Source organism: Lynx canadensis, chromosome C1, assembly GCF_007474595.2.
Source record: "Lynx canadensis isolate LIC74 chromosome C1, mLynCan4.pri.v2, whole genome shotgun sequence".
Lineage (NCBI taxonomy): Eukaryota > Metazoa > Chordata > Mammalia > Carnivora > Felidae > Lynx > Lynx canadensis.
Window position 1 is genome coordinate 61,852,740 of NC_044310.1, and position 16,559 is coordinate 61,869,298.

General features: G+C 37.8%; 1 protein-coding gene across 7 annotated transcripts in view; it reads left to right on the top strand.

The window, feature by feature from the left end:
- Positions 1-16,559, top strand: part of LOC115520450 (serine/threonine-protein kinase TNNI3K) — a 289,743-nt gene that overhangs the window by 228,207 nt on the left and 44,977 nt on the right. For 4 of the 7 annotated variants that reach the window (XM_030324809.2, XM_030324808.2, XM_030324811.2 and 1 more), the window contains 2 exons: positions 1,708-1,767; positions 4,817-4,986. In XM_030324809.2, the coding sequence (XP_030180669.1) occupies positions 1,708-1,767; positions 4,817-4,986 (230 nt within the window). Of the gene's footprint in view, positions 1-1,707; positions 1,768-4,770; positions 4,987-16,559 lie in introns of those variants that run through there. The other 3 variants (XM_032594324.1, XM_032594325.1, XM_030324810.2) reach the window with 3 other exon arrangements.

A 16,559-nucleotide genomic window follows, 5' to 3' on the forward strand; every position in this document is an offset into this window, starting at 1 on the left:
TAAAAGGCATGATAAGGCAAGGGAGTTGAGGTAGTATGGAAGAGAGTGATTATGATTGCCAGTGAAGTCTAAGCTAAGCACAGGAAGAAACAAGGTGAGTAAATGACAGTGAAAAGATGGTAAGATGAACAAAAAATAGGGGAGATTAGATGAAAAGTAGGTAGATAGATATGGACGTATGTATGTACATAGAAAATATTAGCAAAAACATGTTTTTTTAAGGCTGAGTGATAGATACATGAAGGTTTATTGAATTGTTCTCTCATACTTTAGGGTATATTTGAAAATGTTCACAATAAAACGTTGGTTTCTTAAAGTGGTAAGATGGTTTGTGTAGTTAAAGATAGTTGGAGTCAGGGTTTCAGAAGAAGTAAGCTAGAAAGAAAGGAGATATAGAGCCAAGATAGTGATCTGATGGAAATTGACAGATTGGAGACACTGAAGGGTTGCAGATCTTGTTAGTAACAGGGTCTATCTAGGGAGCTATGTGACTACCTACCAGGAAGGTGGGGTGTAAGATCAAGGCAGAAGAGGAGACAAAGGAACCCAGAGGTCAGACTATTGTGATGATGAGCTACATGGATATTAAAAGCACTAAGTAGTGTTAGCATGGCAGGAAGCCAAACACTAAAGCCTTCAAAGAATGGGGGAGAATGACTGGTGGGAGAGCTTGATGAACCGGTGGTTTTTAGAGGAGAAACCATTCGGAAGTTGCAAGAACAGTAAGGAAGACCCAGAACTCTACTCACCCCATCACCTCCCCCACCAACCAGAAGGTACCAGGAATATGCAAGATAAAACAGCTTCCACTTGAGTGGGCTCTAGGGGAAGTAGTGTCCTCAGGGGAGGGCTAGATATTAAGGGAGAAATTGTTCTACTAAGAATCTAAATTAGTCAGTTACTGCACCTGAATGTTAAATTGGGCTATCCACCTCCTGGCAGTAAAAGTTACATAAAGGAGAAATGATAGGTTATATAGTCCTTAGGATCTGACAAAAGGAGGCATATAATTTCTTCCAAAGAGAACAACACTTTCTAAAATTCCCAGAATTTTTTTCATAGATCCATAATCATTTTTGTATCCCTAGCAACTAGAACAAAGTTTGGAATATGATCAGAATACAGTAAATGTTTGTTTAAGCAGACTCATCTGACACAGAAGTTCATAACGAACAATGTCTTTAAGGGCAGGTTTTTTAATATAAAAAGCTTATCTTAACCCTAAAATAGGATATAGTCACAAGGTTTCTATTGATCTTAGCTTTGAATCTGAGGTGGCATTTTTCAAAAATGAAGCTAATTATAAAATTTGCTTTAGTCGTTCTTTTCCTACAGACACATTGTACAGTATATTATAAGGCACTGAGATAGTTAACAGTTTTTAGTATTCACTTTTATTCTTTCATTTTGAGGAGGAAAACCTGCCATTTAAAAGCATGCAAAGCTAATTAAAGCTTTTCCACTATTTCATTATCTGAATGTAGTTGCAAATTCTGACTTAAAACTCTTATCAGAAGGAGACTCAACATCCCTCCCTGAACAGCAAATGAACATTCAATTAACACTTCAATACAAGTGTATTTTAAATAAAAATATACTTTATTGTTAATCTCATTCTTTACAAATGCAAATACCCAATTTTAAAATCCAAAGAGAGTTGCCTCCCTTTTATTCTTTGGGGGAAAAAAGTCTTTTCTTTATTTACAGGGAAGACCCGAATTTTCTGAAGTTGTTACCAAGTTAGAAGAGTGTCTCTGCAACATTGAGGTAAGAACTTTAGCTTCTGAAATATGTCCATAAAAAAAGTCTTGAGTATCCAAGGGTTTTGGGGAATAAGTAAGATGGTGCTTCTAGAAAGATAGTAGGTATGGAGGTCTATAACTTCATTCATATTTTTAACCTGTTCACTAAGTTTCTAGGGTGGACTAACTGAATCTATAGGGATAAAAACAAATCCAGCATGAATCTAGGCCTTTCTAACAAATAATCAGTCAGGCAAATAGACACAGATATGCCCAGCTTTAAAATTAATATGTAAAAACTTGAAAATACAGTAGTGACCCCTGGGGGGCTCAGTCCCTTAAGCATCTGACTCTTGATGCAGCTTATGTCCTGATCTCATGGTTTGTGAGATCAATAGAGCCTGCTTGGGATTCTCTCTCCCTCTCCCTGTCCTCCTCCCCTGCTTGCTTGCAAGTGCATGCAATACGTTAGAAGTTAATTGTTTAAATCAACTTTTTTCTATACAAAAACTCCTATATACAGTGAAACATAAATTAAATTTTAAGCCACTGTGTATTTATGCTCAATAAGAAAGGGAAAATTATCACTAAAATTAGTGCATAAATTAATTGGGATGCATTGCTTTTATACCACACATATGTTGCATAAAGTGATATATGTTGGTAATCAGGCTAATGGAATTTTCTTCCCTTAATATCAAGGAGCTGTTTGCTTTAATTTTCTCTCTAATTGCCTTAATTTTCTATACACCTGGTCAGAAGATAGGATTTGAAAATAAGTAAGGAAGCTAAAACATGAGCACTAATTCAAAAATAATAATATATTCCCAAGGCAAATGAATGCTGCAAGAGAGGGGGGTGGATATCACACATATAGGCTCATATATACATATGCATATGAAGGGAAGGGCCAAAACAGGGGAAACAGCATCAACCCGAGATTGCACAGTGAAATTCCAAAGTGGAACCATCCCACTTTTTTTCCCTAAAAAAAAAAAAAAATCTCAACTTAGTGTCATTAGAACCCAGTTTATCGGGAAAGGGTTACAGGTCTTCACTTACAGCCTGGAGTGAATGGCTCTGTCTCATAACTCTTTACCAGAACTTCTAAAAAGGAAGCCTTGTATGTAGGAAGTAGCTTCAGTCTCTGGACATTAAACTTTCATTCCTTTCTCTTCGGTCCTGAAACATATATATTTGGTGGGGCTTCAGCAGCCCCTACCAACAAGAGAATCTGCCAGAGGCCTTGAATGTTGAAAGACACTTTTAAGGCTTGAGTTCCAAGTGTCCCCTCACTCGGGACCTTTGAGTTTCCCAGGGCAAAACTGCTGGGGATATAGCCAATTAGATGAAAGAGATATCCAAGTCTGAGGAATATATCCAATTAGATGAAAGAGTGGATTCCAGAAACAAGAGACAATGGTAGGACTTCCTAAACTAGTTTGTCTTCTTATACTGACCAAGCCTCTTAGCACAATCTCCCCTCATAGAGAAGATGAATAACTATATGCAAGAGAACTTGCTGGACTGGGTTGTACTAAATAATGGACCCAAATCAGCTTTCAGGGGCTTGGTTTGTGGAATTCCATATCTCAGAAGATAAAATGATGGGACATGTCTAACAAGAATCAGTATAACATCACACACCAGGGTCAAAGAAACAACAGTAAGAATATCAAATGGTGGAGATATGGTTTAGGAGCATCATGAATGTCAATGGATAACAAACTCTGTGGGAGTTAGAATGTGAAGTAGCTGTCTTGCTACAGAATAAGGATGGGATTATTCCTCTCTCTTCTGAGATAGCCAAACAAAATAGTACCCAGTTTTGTCCTTTTAAAAGGATAATTATAACTGGAACACAAATTTTAGGGGAGAGATATCAGAATGATGAATGGATTGAAGTCATGTATGTAAGAACCAATTAGAGGAACCAGGGGTGTTTGTCCCAGAGAAGAGAAAATCAGGATGAGTCCAAGAGCTGTTTTTTAAACATCTGAAAAATGATCACATGCAAAGGGATTGGCCTTGTTCTCTATGGGCCAACAGATAGAAATGAAGGGTAATTAAGGTTTTTGTTTTGTTTTGTTTTGTTTTAATGAGAAAGAACTTTTTCTAATTGTCAGATCTGTCCTAAGATAAATGAACAGATCTGGAGGCAAGTGAGTTCCCCATCACTGGAAGCTCCCCATCAGCTTGCATAGCTAACTTGGAAAAGAGGCACGGAAAAGATTCAATCATTGAAGAGTTTGAAGGTTCATTTCAACACTGACATCACATGATTCTCAGAGCTTTACTTAGAAATGCCTTGGCTACTGTGAAGAGCCTAGAATTTACATATATTTTATTTTTAAACCCAAACCTACAGTCTACATGTCTTAGGAAATTATAATGTCAAAGCACTAATGTTCTCAGTTGGGTTAGGTAAAGTGCATAAACAGCAAGGTCGTCAGAAATTCAAGAAAACTACTCTCCTATTTTTTCTCTACTCCTTCTCATTTTCTTCCCTCAATACTCTTCTATTTTCTAGCTACATTTAACTATTTGTAACTATTTTTAAAAATTCTCTCCCAAAGACTCTCTTTAGTCCTCATGCTTGCCAGACATTAAAGCATCCTTCATTTTATAAAATGGATGTATTCTTGGAAAAGTGTATAAATTCATTTTATGTAAAGGAAATAATTTCATATAAAGGGGATAATTTTAAGCTACAACTTAAAGGAACTCTGCCATGAATCTTATCGCCATTGTGAAAAATGTAATCTTTTAGCCATTAAATAATCACCTTTTAAATATCTATTTTATGAATCTGATTTGAGCCTACCATATTTTCTGAAAGATGAGTGTAAGTTTAAAGGGCCAGCTCTCAGCATAGAACTGGGTCAAAAAAGTAAATTAAGTGAGCCATGTGTTGCCATCAGAGGCCGATAGGAAAAGCCAGAAGCAAGCTGAGATGAATAGAAATTAAAAATGAGAAATCCTAGAATAGAAAGCTAAAATAAATCTATATTCTATTCTTTGCCCTAAGCCTGTTGGTTTTATTAAAGGATTGAAACTACCCCTTCTTCACTCAGCTGATGTCTCCCGCATCAAGTAACAGCAGTGGGTCTCTGTCACCTTCCTCTTCTTCTGACTGCCTGGTGAGTCGTGGAGGGCCTGGCCGGAGCCATGTGGCAGCTTTACGAAGTCGTTTTGAGTTGGAATATGCTCTAAATGCAAGGTCCTATGCTGCCTGGTCCCAAAGGTGAGTAGCAATCTAAGCAACAATCTCACAGTCCAGATGAATTCCAGAATCTCATCAAGATAGTTATCTGATGTGGTTAGTATCAATGGGGGGGTTTACCACCCCATGCCACACTTTGAAATAAGAGGATTTAGCCCATTTTTCTTATAATATTATATTAATATTATGGGACCAAAAAATAGGAATTCTGTTATTTGTTAGTTTAGTAATTCTAAGTTTCAAGTAACAGCAGTTAACTCTAGCTTAAGTAAGAATTGTGTAGCTACAGCAACAAAGGGAATTTATTGAAAGTATTTTGTGGTTATCTTATGGAATCCAAGGAAGAATTCCTTGTGTGGCAACCAAGAAACAGCTTTAGGATCTGAGCACCAAAGGTTCAGCACACTGAGGATTACTCTATGACCCAGCAATTCCACTCCTAGGTATATACCCTAAAGAATTGAAAACAAGTACTCCAACAAATACTTGTACTCAAATGTTTAGAGCAGTCTTATTCACAATAGCCAAAAGGTGGAAACAATCCAAATATCCATTAACAGATGAGCAGATAAACAAAATGTGGTACGCACACAATAAGATGTTCTTCAGTCATGCTACAACATGGATGAACCTTGAAAACTTGCCTTCATTGGAAAGACACCAAGCACAAAGACCACATGTTATATGATCCTATTTATATGAATATTCAGAATAAGTGTGTGAGTCAATTCAGGCTGCCATAACAAGGTACCACAGACTGGATGGTTTAAATAAGAGAAATTTACTTTTTCACCAGGGGAGACTGAAAGTCTGAGATTAGGGTGCCAACATGGTCAGACTCCAGTGGGAATTACAGATGCTCATCTTCCTTGCTCACAGATGGCCTTCTTCTCACTGTGCTCTCACATGGCAAAGAGAGCTCTGCAATTTTCACCTTTTTATAAGGGCACCAGTCCTGTAGGATCAGGACATCACTCTTCTGACCTCATTTAAACTTAATCACCTCCTTAAAGGCCCCATCTCCAGTATCCTCACATAAGGGGTTAGTGCTTCAACATACGAATTAGGTGGGAGGGTGACACAACTCAATCCATAATAGGTAATATGTAAACCCATTATAAAAAAAAGAAAAGATCAGATTGGTAGTTGCCAGAGGCTGGGGTGGGGATGGGAAATTAGGAATAAAGGCTTAATGAGTACAGGGTTTTGTTTTGGGGTGATGAAAATATTTTGGAACTAGATAGAGGTCATTGTAAAACACTGTGAATGCACTAAATGTCACCAAATTGTTTACCTTAACATGGTTAAACATTTATATGAACTTTACCTTAAAAGAGAGAGAGAGAGAGAGAGAGAGAAACTTAACTAAAGGAGCAAGTCAGAAAAAGAGGGAAAAAAAGTTCAACATTCTTCCATAGCAAGCTCTGCCATTTACACGCCCCTGTTCCTCTCAATAGGAGATCTTTTTGTCTCTCAGCTTAATTGTAAAGCTTCAAGAAGAGATATATTAGTTATGTAGTGCCATAATAATTCTTTATAAAATGCATACCAAAATTCAACAATATTTGATCATAAGCTTTTATTTCTTGCTCATGTGCCTGTGAACTGCTTATTGGTGGGCTTGACTCTGAGCACAGATTTTATCCAGGGCTATTCCACATGTCTTTCTCTGTCCTCAGACCAGCAGCTACCTGAGACATGTTCTTCTCATGGACAAAGGCTAGGAATTCAAGAAGACAGACCCAGCTTCACATGCTCATTTAAAGCCTATGTTCAAGTTGCATCCTATGACATTCTATGGGCCAGCTCTAGGGGCAAGTCACATAGCTGAGTCCAACATCCCGTAGGAAGAGAAAATATATATACACAGCCTCTAATAGAAAGAACTGAAAAGTCACATGACAAAAGGCATAGATACAGAAACCATAATGAATTAAGAATAAATGGAGTCTGCCATGAGAGAGAGAATGTGATTGGCCTTTTTTGGATCAAATGGCCCCTGCTGGTATAAGCAACATGATTGGAGTGGCAGTGGGGTCATATTTCATTAATATAAGCATGGCTGCCGGGAACCCCTGTTCTGGATGGGAAACAGAAAAGGCATTTACTTGTAAGCTGAATGGATACCCTACTGCATATATACTGCAACCTATGGAAATCTGAAAAAAAATGGCTTAAAATATCTGTTCTTCTGCATGAGCTCCTGAGCATTTACACATGAGCTGCTCTACATGTATACTCAGGCACACATATAAATGCCTACACACTCACTCACACTCTCCATCATCAGAGTAAGAAATTTTACCCTGAAGATGGAGAAGGATTATCTGGAGTTATCAAGGATCTTATACCATACACAAATTGCTTATGTTGCTTTTTTAGCTGTAGTTATTATATTCTAGGTCTAACAAAAGAGTGGCAGCTACAGCTATGAAGAGATGGGAATCTGAATCATGAAGCCTTTAATCTACAGAATGTCATAAAATTAAGTATCAGCAGGTTGATTGATAACCAGGCAAACTGGACACAATTCTTTATTAGATTCCAGTCTCATATAATTTCATAAAGGGCCCATAGGCCAAGATTAGATTAGGCTCAGTCGCAGCATTGTCTTCTAGTTCCATTTGGTCTTCCTACTCTTTACTTGTGGTTTTAAAATGAATTCTCTGAATGGTCAGATTTTGATATTTCCAAAGCTCAGTCACCTGAAGTATGTCTACTCTGAGGCAAAGGTTAAGAGGATAAGTTGTGGAGTCATACAGACTGAGGTTCACTCTCAGCTTTGCTATTTACCAGCCCAATGACCTTAGGCACGTTTCTTAAGTCTTATACATAAAATAGAGATAATAACACCAGCTGTTAGGATTGTTATTGAGAGAGGCAGTATTGTCACAGGAGTGAGTGATTGATTAAAAGATGCCAGTAGACCCAAGCAAAAAATACAAGTTCCAGGAATGTAGGTAAGTCACACAATTTACAATACAGAGACAGCTACACAGCATGGGAGGCACAGGTGTGCTCCCAATCGGGTGAGTTGGGGGTGGAGGGAATACAACTTCTCTGGCCTTCAAGAACCCCGAGAAATATACCACTGCTAATAAAACTGCTCAAATGGGGTGGGAAAAACCCATCAGGTTTTTTGAGATGTTCCTTTTGATAGTCTCATAAGATTTCTTCTACCTTTGTGGCCCTTCACAACTGTTGCAGAATTCTGCTAAATGGCTCTCTACTTGGTTCAGGTTTCTCTTAACAATGTAGTACATCCTGAGTGTTTGCTGTGAGGGTGCACTGAATGTCAGTGTGTTAGCTGTACTATCCCTCCAGCAAGTTCAGTCTCTGGACTGCTTGAAATCAACTACAGAAATAGGTGAAGCATTTAGCTAAGCTGTCAGGTTCACTAAAATAGGAATCATGTCTGTTTTATTCATAACTCTACCCCTAGTATCGAGCAGTATGGTTGGCATAAAGTCGATACATAGTAAATGTTTGTTTCATAGATAAAGATTTGGATACATTGGCTCAACAAATTATAATTGTTATTAATTTTAAACATAATCAATGAAAAAGCTTTAATTTCTCTATGCTTTCCATTTATATACCTATCACTATTGAGTGCATGCTGCATGCTGGATGCTATTTTAGACACTGAGTTGTCATCTAAGTAAACCTTAGGAAGTAGGTATTCCAATTTTACAGATGAGGAAACTGAGGCTTAGAAAGGATAAGTCACTTTCCTGAGTTTATGGAGGCAGAGCTAGAATTCTCACCTAAGTCTCTTCTATGCTTACTGAATTTCTCTGGCACAGGAGTTGGCACTTTTCAGAAGCTTGATATATTTTGCCAATACTCATATTTGTTGGACTTCTTCCAGTTTCTTCTGGAAGTCGGTCAGGGAAAGAATTCAGCTACTTCTCCTAAGCCTGCCTTTTCAGCTTTTATATATGAAAGACAGAGCAAGTGAGACCAGAGATCAATAGGTTCTTAAAGTCAAAGAGCCTGAGGATACAGGAACTGATGGAGTAAGCCCAGCAGGGCCACAAGTTTAACAGCCTGCAAGACAGTGGCTCTCCACTCTGGCTGCACGTTAGAATCACCCGGGGAACTTTTACAAGTACCAATGCCCAGGACTAATTAAACCAAAACACATGGGGGTGTCACCCAGACGTCAGAAGCTTGTAACATCTCCCAGATGATTCTAATATATATCTCTGAGTATGAGAAGCACGCTAGAAGAGAATGCCACAGTGCTAACCTGTCAGTCACTCCAGGGGAAGGGGATACAACCAAGGGGATAAACAACGAGAGGCAAGTGAGAGCAGAGGTGACCCAGCAGCTGTAACCAAAGGATATCGTTTTGAAGGTTGACTACCTGTGTGGCCTCTCCCAGAAATCCTTGCAGTGTGCTAGTGACTGCTGATCTAAGAGGCATCCTAACTCGTTAGAATCACACAGGTGGAATTTTTAGCCTGGCATCATGCTTTTAAGAGAATGGTGTAGTCCTAACTAATGTATGCTTCCAATTCTGGGTCTCACAGCCCTCAACAGTGCCTTTAAAATGGTGCATTTATTTTTCAGTTTTTGGTTATGAAGTTCATAGCCTGTACTTTTATGATGCATGATTTGGTGATGGCTTTGGTTGTTGTTCCTTTGCATATTTGTTTTTAATGATTATTGTTGTTCTTCCTAAAATAAATGTCAAGGTGGGAAATAGTCAGATATTTTTTCCACAGGTTATAGGGATTTGCCAGTTCCTACTGAAACCACAAATTGCTGAAATCTGAGATTGAGGAAGGCGCTTCTGAAGTACTGCCTCTTTTAAAATATTTTGTGTCTCTAGATATATTTGGAAAACTAAGCATGTGGCACTTGCTCCTCCCACTGGGTATGAAATCTCTCCCATCTTGTACATGGATTACATCATGTAAATTTAGAAATGACAAAGTGATACACAACCTTTCAGATGCGAAAACCAATTAGTGTTTGTGTGGGGCTGGGCTCTGAGAATAGAACGCCACGACCTAGTTAGCTGTCCAGGAGAAGAAAACCAGAGATCCAAGGACTGCAACTGTAAAACAGATACATTTGGAATTAATTTTTCACATTACGAAAGGGTCCATCAAAAGGTTCCTTTAAATAGAAAGCTTGCCGAGTGCACTTGGAATGCAATTTGACTTATAAAAGTTGAATGTAAGTTATAAAATTTTAATTTACACATAGTTTTTCCGGAATGCAGCAATTGTGTAAGATGATAGCACCCTGAAACTGATGTTCCTGGGAGGAATGAAAAAAAAAAAAAAAAAAAAGGAGAGCGGTGAGAAGAGTATGGCCATTTGCTGTTATGGAGCAGAAGGTTTATCAAGTACAAGCAATAGTGTCTCCTTCTTATCAGCAAAGGTCAACACTCTCTTTTTAATCTACCACCTCTCCTACATGAATCTTTGTACTGAACCTTCCCTCAGGCTCTTCGAATGTGCTCTTTCATTCTTTTCTTCATCCCCATTTCATCCCCAATTTATTTCCCTCACCAGCTCACCACAATCAGCAATCTCAACACTGTGCTCATGAGCACTTTCAGCTCCTCCTACCTTGCTTCTCTCGTCTTCATGAGTTTTCTTGTGATGTCATATTAACCCTCAGCTCCAACTCTCACACACACACAGACACACACACAGTTAACCCCCCAGTCCTTATGTCTCACATGACCATTCTTCTTCCTTTGTCTTTAACTTCTCTCCCCTTCCAGCTTTCTTCTGGCCTTAATCCACTTAACACTCTACTGCCAGCATGACCTTTCCTTCTGTAGAACTCCTGTTACATCATTACTCTACTTTGAAACCACCAATAATTCTCCATTACCTCTAAAATTAAGTGAAATTATGTCATCCCGGAATCCAAAATGATCAATGGTACGTTTTCCAGTTACACCTCCTGCTGAGTATCATATGTTCCAATGGTTCTAGGCAGAGAGTGATACGGTCACTTCTCTTCTCAAATGCATGCTAGGAGTTTGGGATCTGTGTGAGGCACTTTTTGGTATTCCCAGTGACTAAAGGAGGTGCAACCAGTGTTTAGTTTGGCTAAGGCCAGAGTATTGAACTTCCTACAATGTTTTGGACAATTCCACAAAATAAAGAATTATTCTGTACAGGGGTACCTGGGTGACTCAGTTGGTTAAGTGTCTCACTCTTGGTTTCAGCTCAGGTGAGAATCTTGTGGTTTGTGGGATCAAGCCCTGCATCAGGCCCTACGTTGACAGCATAGAGCCTGCTTGGAATTGTCTCTCTCTCTCTCTCTCTCTCTCTCTCTCTCTCTCTCTCAAAATAAATAAACTTAAAAAAAATTATCCTGTATAAAATAGCAATAACATCCCCAGTAATGCACACTGTTAGACAAACTAGGAGTTCTACTATGTCCCATACATACCCTGTGTTGAACCTATTGTTAACCTATCCCCATACCCTGTATTTTTTAACCTTGACACCCCCCAATCTTGTCAAAGTATTAATAAGCCATCAGTAATATCTCAATCAGTTTAATCACTAGATCATAAGGGAGGCTTTTCTGGGGCTACCCCATCGCCACCCATGCCTTACTATGGGTCACAGAATTTTGTGCCACTTCATGCACTTACATGATTTTGTCTCATAATTATTTATTTTTTTATTCTCCATTAACCCATAAACACTTCTAGGACAAAAATTGTCTTCTCTTTTGTTTTTATTCAGATGCCTATAATATCTCTTTTATAATTTAACTGTGGATGGTGAATACTAAATATGTTTATTTATAATAAATTAGAGGAATCATTAGTAGGGCTATGAATGCCATGCTTTGTATTTCTGCATTTTAAGTGAGTAAAACTCTACCATTCAGAGTTTTTGGCCCCTACATTCCTATCAAGTTCAGATATGTTCTTATCCAAAAATAATGAACCGCCAAGTCATTCAGACCTCTTTCTATACCACTCTGTCACCATTAGAGTATTAAATGTCTACCCACATTTTTTTAATGAACAAAAGAATAGAATGGAGGTACCTGAACTCTGTGAGGAGAGAAGTGACTGATCCATTCATTCCCAGTGTGTTTGTAAAAGAGAGAGATTGCTATGAGTTAAGGTATTTAGGAGAGGTCTCACTGAAGATGGAGATGTTGTCCAGGTATAAAGAGAACAGGATGAACAAACATGAAGTAATGATTATAAACTTTCTTTCCTTCTTTCCTGAAAAGAAGAAAAAAATAAGCATCCCTTCCCCAACTGATCTGTAATAGTAGTTCTTTTATTCATCAAGGATCTACATTTAGATAGATCTCTTTTCAGCTTTTATATTCTGTCCTATTGGAATATTTGTTTATCCCTATGTCAACAATTTACAATTTTAATTACAGTAACATTTTTAAAGTCTCGATATCTGGTAGGGCACGTCTCATCTTGGCTATTCTTGATTATTCTTGGATTTTTACTCTTCCATATAAATTTTATAATCAGTTTGCATTCTCCACACACAAAAAAATAAGATTTTGATTATATTTTTTTCAAGTTTATTTATTTTCTTTTAGTAATCTCTACACCCAACATGCAGCTCAAACTCACAACCCTGAGATCAAGAATCTCATGCTTTTCTGACTGGGCCAGCCAGGCACCCAAGATTATAGACATTTTAAAACTGTAGATCAATATTGGAAGATCTGACATCTTTATGATATTGGGTCTCCCTTCCCATGAACTTGGTGCATTTTTGCATTTATTTAAATGCTCTTTAAGATCTTGTAGTTAGATTTTATAATCTTCTCTGTAAGGTTCTTATATACTTTTTGTCATATTGATTGTTACATTCATTGATTGCTGAAATAATTGGAATTGTTATTTTACTCTCTCTAGTTTTTCTTTTTTCTCACCCTATCCTGTTTTTGTTTGTTTGTTTTTCTTTGGATTCTTTGAATATGCACTCTGTTTTTCGATTCTTGGTGGGCAGGCACCCTAGAACTTTAACATACTTAACAAGTTCTATAAATTTAATATATGTTATTAAAATAAAAGATCTCCCAAACAAAAGGTTTTAGAGCATTTTAGTTGCAAATCATTCCCTCCTGAATTATCTTATATTTATGTCCATTGTTTTCATTTCATCATGATTTTTTAAAATTAAAAAAAATTTTTAATATTTATTTATTTATTGAGAGACAGAAGAGATGAGGGTGAGTGGGGGAGGGGCAGAGAGAGAGGGAGTCACAGATTCCAAAGCAGGCTCCAGGTTCTGAGCTGTTAGCATAGAGCCCAATGTGGGGCTCAAACTCAAGAACGGCAAGATCATGACCTGAGCCCAAGTTGGATGCCTAACCGACTGAGACACCCAGGTGCCCCCATCATGATTTTTTTTTTAATTCTACATCTTAGGTATTATTTTATTGTTTTATCCAACTATGGTTCATTTTGACTTACCCATATTTACTGTTTCATTATTAATTGTGCTTACATTTCACATCTTCCTTCTACATCATTTTCCTTTTCCTCAAATACATCTTTAAAAATTCCTTTAACATGACTCTGTTAGAAGTGATCATATGAAAACACCTTTATTTTCCCTCTTTCTTGAAAGATACTTTAGTGAATATGGGATTTGAGGTGTTTAATTACTCTTCCCCTATACCTTCAAGATGCATTCAACATGTTTCTAACTTTCCTTGCTGCTGGTAAACTTTCATCTGTGGATCTAATCCTTTCTTTTATTTTCAATCTATCCTTTACAACTGCTGTTAGAACTTCTCTGTGTCTTTGGTATCCTACAGTTTAACTATGTTGTGTATAGTAATAGATTTAATTTATTTATCTTGCTTTGAATTTGTTGGGTGTCCAGAATCTGAGAACTGGCATCTTTTTATACATTCTGGATAATTCCTCACCACTGTCTCTTCTACTATTTTTGTACCCTATCTTCATTTTAACTTTCTGCAACTCTAGAAGTTTTTTAGATATTCTCACTCTATTTTCCACATTCCCCAACCTCTTTATATATATTTCCCACCATTTACTTTTTCTTTGATGCCTTCTGGTAATTTCTTCAAATCTATCTTCCAGTTCACATAGTCTCTCGGTAACTGGATCTAACATGTTGTTCTATTCATTGCACTTCTATTTCAATTGATTTCTAATTTCTACTCCATATCTAGAAATTGTGTGTGTGTGTGTGTGTGACAATTTTGAAAGTCTCATGTTTCATCTACATTCTTTTAATTGATTATTTTCTTTCTTCAAACACATTTACTTTATATTCTATATCAGAATGTCTGATATTTCCCATCTCTAATCTCTACCATCTTTATAGTCTAATTATGTAGTAGTTTGTTGTTTTTGCTAATTCTTGCTCCTGGCTTCATCACATATTTAGACCTTTGTGTTTCTACTGTGAGCTCATCTTCCTTGGAACTTTATCTCTGGAAATTTTTTTGGCACTTATTTGGTGTACACGACATCACAGATGCTTTGTGTTTCTTCTTGCTAATCATATAAGTACACTAACCCCACAGAACCACTTTAAAACTTCAACTTATAGTTTTACATAAAACACATGTAGTACTATTTCTATTTTAAAACTTGGGTCTTTGTGGACCGTGGATGGGACTTCTCAAGGTAAATGTTTCATTTTTAATTTTTTTTTTTTCATTTTACCTGGAGCCAAAGATGAAATAGGACACATATCCTCTGCTCTTTTTATGCAGGGTGGGTTTTATTTTTTCTGGTTCACCCTGGGGTTGTCCTTTGAGGATTTTAGCTTTATACCAGTGTTTCTTATTTGATCTCCCACCTTGCTTGAGCCCAGGCTGTGTTTTCCCCCCATGTTGTTCAACAAAATTCAAGCTTTAGATCAACAGGAATCAGTATCTTCGTAACCCTTACATTGACCTGGAAAATTTTGGCCAGTCATTTACTTTTTCATTGGTATCTACATTAACTGTAAATATCATGAGAGCATGAACTTCTCTTCTTTTTGATGCTGTCTCTCCAATACTTAGAACAGTGTCTGGCATATGGTAGGTGCTAAATACCCCTTTGTAGAATGAATGAATGAATGAATGATCATGATAGGTCTTCACAAACATTAACGCCATTTAATCCTCACAACAGTCTTATAAATAAGCCTCATGGTTTCCATTTTTTGGGTAAAACAACCTGAGACTCAAATGGTTTACGGAATTTGTATGAAACTAGATAGTGGGAAAATGGTAGTTAATTGCTGAACCTGGGCCTGCTGGTCAGGTTTCCATTACACCATGCTATCTCTGGATACTAAGCCTGACCAACATGTCTGAACCATCCGTAAGAAGCAGAAGCTTGTATCCTCTCATTTGAGCTTTCAGAGTTAGCAGCAGCAAGCTACCTACCTCTAAAGTTCTGCCAGCTCTAATGGAACATAGAGCACTCTCAGTCTACAGCCAGTACAACGTGTGATGGAGGGAAATTGTCCCTTCCCACTCCCACTACCTCTGATACTAGCCACTTTACCTCGGCCTATGCCTGCTCATAACAGACCTTTATAATCAGCTGTCTGCACTGATATAGCCTAACATGAACACAGCAAAGTCCACATCTGCTGCCTCATCCACCAGTGTGCCATGGCCTAACCCTGCCCTCTCTATTTTCTTTAATCATGTTTCTGAAAATGAGCCTGACTCCTTGGCCACATTTCAAAGGCACAAAAACCAATCAGAACATTAAAAAAGACAAACTCTTTCCTTCTAGACACCATGGGGCCAGTTTTGAGGATAACTCCACTTTACTGTGATTCCTTTATTGCATTATATACATTGCAAAACTAGACCTTTTTTTTTTTTCATTTCTTGATTATATATTCTCTAGTACAGCAGTCAGTTGCATTCACTGTAATTTTTTTAAGGAATCTTTTAGCTGACATTTTGGGGCAACAAATAGCCTATCTAACAATGAGGGTTTCAAGAGTTTCTTAACCTGGAAATGAAACACCACACTTTCTCACTCATAAACACAATCTTCTAGCCAATCCTAAATTGGAATAATTTTAAGATTTATAAATGTAAGGAATAATAGAAAGATATCATCTTTGATTTCAGAACTCTTATTAAAGATTGTTGGTTTAGCCACCTGGGTGGCTCAGTTGGTTAAGTGTCCAACTTCGGCCCGGGTCGTGATCTCGCGGTTGGTGAGTTCAAGCCCTGCGTTGGGCTCTCTGCTGTCAGCACAGAGCCTGCTGCAGATCCTCTGTCTCCCTCTCCCTCTGCCCTTCCCCCACCCCCTCTCTCCCTCTCTCAAAAATAAATAAACATTAAAAAAATGCATGGCATCAAAGAATTTACAAAAGACCTCAGTGTGTATCAGAGCCTCACAGCAGTATCTACCTCTCACTTCGGCAATGTCTTCTAAGTTTGTAGAAAGAGTTGTCTTGGCCAGTTCTATGGGCCTTGCTCACATTGTTTGTATAATGAGGACAGGAAGATGTTGCTTGCCTCATCTAGGGACAAGAAAACTTTTTTTCTCAGGATAGTTATCAGCCACAGGATGTGTAATTTTTGTGACATCCACTTGCTGAAGGTCAGTTATCAAGCTCATTAAGGGTCCACAC